General features: G+C 36.4%; 1 protein-coding gene across 2 annotated transcripts; it reads right to left on the reverse strand.

Moving 5' to 3' along the window:
* Positions 1-430: 430 nt before the first annotated feature.
* On the reverse strand, positions 431-3,327 carry Vmn1r16 (vomeronasal 1 receptor 16). 2 transcript variants are annotated; one of them, XM_017321426.1, is made up of 2 exons: positions 2,425-3,327; positions 431-436 (listed from the first exon to the last, which is right to left on the reverse strand). In XM_017321426.1, exons 1-2 carry the CDS (start codon positions 3,325-3,327, stop codon positions 431-433), a joined length of 909 nt encoding a protein of 302 aa, XP_017176915.1. The 2 variants fall into 2 exon arrangements, with proteins under 2 accessions (XP_017176915.1, NP_598945.2); NM_134184.2 differs by lacking the exon at positions 431-436 and having other exon boundaries at positions 2,416-3,327.
* Positions 3,328-3,612: the final 285 nt, after the last annotated feature.

A 3,612-nucleotide genomic window follows, 5' to 3' on the forward strand; every position in this document is an offset into this window, starting at 1 on the left:
GGTAAAATGAAGGTGGTGACTACTACAGACTTCACTCCTGTGGATCAGAATTTGTGGTACTGGAAGGAAACATGCATACTACCAAAGGAGAAAGGTCAACACTAGCCCATCTAAAAAATCTTCAGCCTACAGTGGTGTGTCATTCCTATAAGAAGTGCTCATGCAATAGTAGGTCGAATCTGTTTGGTTTAAAGCATGAAATCCATGAGATTGAAACCATACCCAGCACTGTAAAGAGCCTGAAATGAGATAGATGAAAGAGAAAATGAAATACTAATATTCTGCAAAAAAAATTGTACTAATAAGAATGACATCTAATGACATACTGCTAAACTCATAGACCTGAGTCTGCTTCCGACATCATTAAACAAGTTTCCTCCAGAAGATGGGGATAGATAGAAAATACACATAGTGAGAGACATTAAGACAGTCAACCCTGTATGGAAAGTCTCCATAAAATTCTTCTCCACAGAGTACAAGGAATTCTGTGGAAAGGGTGGTAGAAAGACTAGAATAGCCAGAATGGATAGAAAGCTTCAAAGAAACAAAGCCTTATAAATATATCAAAATGGACATGCATATAAACTCAGAGACTGTGGCAACATGCACAGGAACTGTTTGGGGTGTGCCTGTGTTGTCCTAGAGTAGAATTGATATACATCCCCTCCATAATCCAATAGCTATCTCCCTTTGAAGCCACTTGCAAATAAAAAATTACTTTTCTTCATAGTAGTCTCATTGGAGAAACAAACTACTCTTCAGGGTAGGCTCTATGTCCTGCAGTAGATGGACAACACAAAACAGTCTTAATGGAGTCTTTAGTGATCCTTTGCCTATATACTATGACTTCTGGTTTTGTATTTTTATAAGATCTCTGTGTAAGAACTTGTGTGTTTCTGTGTCTGTCTGATTGTTGTGTTTTGCTTTGGCATGTTTTTCTTCTGTGTGTTTTGTCCTATTCTAATTTATTTATTTTCTTTTTTCTTGTTGTTTATTTTACTCATTTCTTAGAAGCCTGCTTATTTTCTAAAGAGAGAAAGAAATATCAGTTTGAATAGTGAAGGAAGTGAAGAGTAACTCTAAAGAACAGCAGAAGGAGAAACACTAAACAGTTTATAGTGTATGAATTTTTTTTCAATAAAAACAAGAGCACAATTTTAAATGGGAGGGGGTATGGTGGTGAATACTTCTAATCCCATAACTGGAGAGGTAGAAACTGGAAGAGCCATGATATTATGATCTTCACCCATATCATAGACAGAGAGATCCTCTATAATGACACAAGGTGAATGGAGTGTGAGGAACAACAGCCAAGGTTGTCTCCTGGCCTCCATGTGCACATATACACACATCCTTCAGCTGTACACACATACATACATACATACATACATACATACACACACACACACATACATACATACATACATACATGCATACAGATACATAATAAATACATTGTACAACATGCATGTATATAAATTTTTTACCAATAATATTTCTATAACTGTAGATAGAAAAATATATAAATATACAGACACATAATATTTTTTACATAACTAATTAAGTAACTGTTGAAAAATCTAAATTTTTATACTCACATTATTTTTATGGATCCAAAGAAATTAAGGAACAGAATTACAGCTACAATAAAATACTGAAACTATTATTTATTTATGTGCATAAGTTCAAATTTTTTCAAAATGGCTATCATCAAGGACCTTTTTTGCAGTAACTTCAGCATCAAAAGAACATTTATGATATAAAGTAAAAAGTAGAAAGAGAATTTATGTGGAAATACCAACTTACTGTGCAAAATTAACTTAAGAATTCTATAGTATTTGGAAACAGAAATGTCAAGAAATATATGTATAATACCACTAAATTTATTTAAATCATATGAAGAATCTTGCTTTGCTACTTAAACCATTGAAGTTAAAAATGAAACACATTCCAGCTGCATATGTAGCAGAGGATGGCTTAGTTGGTCATTAATGTCATTAATGGGAGGAGAGGCCCTTGGTCCTGTGAAGTCTCTATGCCCCAGTGTAGGGAAATGCCAGGGCCAGGAAGCAGGAGTGGGAGGATTGGTGAGCAGGGGGAAAGGACAGGGGATAGGGGTTTTCAGAGGGGAAACCAGGAAAAGGAATATCATTTGAAATGTAAATAGAGACAATATCTAATTAAAAAAAAGAAAAAGAAAAAAAGAAACAAAGCTTGTGTATTTTAGAAGTAAAATAATTGGGTCTGCACAGAATAACTCCTTATAACCAGTTGTGTGTGTAATTCCTGGAGATCCTATGTACTCTTCTTAATTCTGTAGGCACTGGGAATATACAATGCATGCATGCTGACACAATACCTATATATATAAGTAAAAGTAAATTAATAGGTCTTTAACGAAAAGAAAAAACATATTTAAAAAACATTCTGGAGGTGCTTTGACTGCCTGTTTTTCAACATAGTTATTATTCTATTTTCAGAACTGATTTGTACCAAAGGAGTAATTGTGGGATAGGCATACATCACAAACTTCTGAACTGTCAGGACTACTGGGTCATACCTCCACAACAGGACTGAGGTGGATGAGATGATGAAGTCCACCCAGTACATGACCACAAAGAAAACCACCAGCAGTAAGATGGTCTGGGTGGCTCTTTTCTCAGGTGATGCTCTCAGGTGCCTGATGCTATGAAGATGCTTGCATTGCCTCTGATGCCTGAACAAGATATTCAACATGTATGCGCTTGTAGTCAGCATGACTCCTACAAGAAAAACATCTCTGGACATTGTCACAGTTAAAATCAATCCCCTAATGATGTAGTTCATGGGGAAGAGTGAGCAGGATTTAGTGACCTTCATCTGGTGGTTTTCACTCACATTGGTAAAACCAGCAACATAGAAGATCAACCTACTACTGAATGACAAATTGAAAGACCAAATACAGAAGAAAGCATAGATCAAGTACATTTTCAGTCTTTGTTTAAATTTTGCCAACAGTGATGTACTGGGGCTGATTGTGACAGCCTGGACCACACTCAGGAGGCAGGTGGTACAGATAGAGAGGCCTCTCATCACCCTGCTTATATAAAATATTGTCTTACATTTGAAGTCATTCTCAATGTTCAGTGTCTCAAATATGTCTGTAAGCCAAATATCCCCTCCAGTGAGGAACATTATTATGTGAACAAAGGTCAGTTGACAGGAGATCAGGTCTGTGGGTTTAGGTCTGTGACCTAGGATTATGAAAGTATAGAAAAAAAGAAGAAACATATTGGCTAAGAGTCCAAATCCAGCTTGGAAATAAAGAACATTATTGAATAAGGACATAAGTGGAGAGTGTATTCATCTTTTTTGTTTTGTTTTGTTTTGTTTTGTTTTTGAGACAGGGTTTCTCTGTATAGCCCTGGCTGTCCTGGAACTCACTTTGTAGACCAGGCTGACCTTGAACTCAGAAATCCACCTGCCTCTGCCTCCCAAGTGCTGGGATTAAAGGGAGTGTATTCATCTTAAGAGCATAATAGAGGTTTACTTCACATATCTGGAAAAAAGTAACAGATTATTATGGTTATGAATGTTCCTAGATGTCTCCCAGGTTAGTCCCCATCCCAACAC

Source organism: Mus musculus, chromosome 6, assembly GCF_000001635.26.
Source record: "Mus musculus strain C57BL/6J chromosome 6, GRCm38.p6 C57BL/6J".
Taxonomy (NCBI): Eukaryota; Metazoa; Chordata; class Mammalia; order Rodentia; family Muridae; genus Mus; species Mus musculus.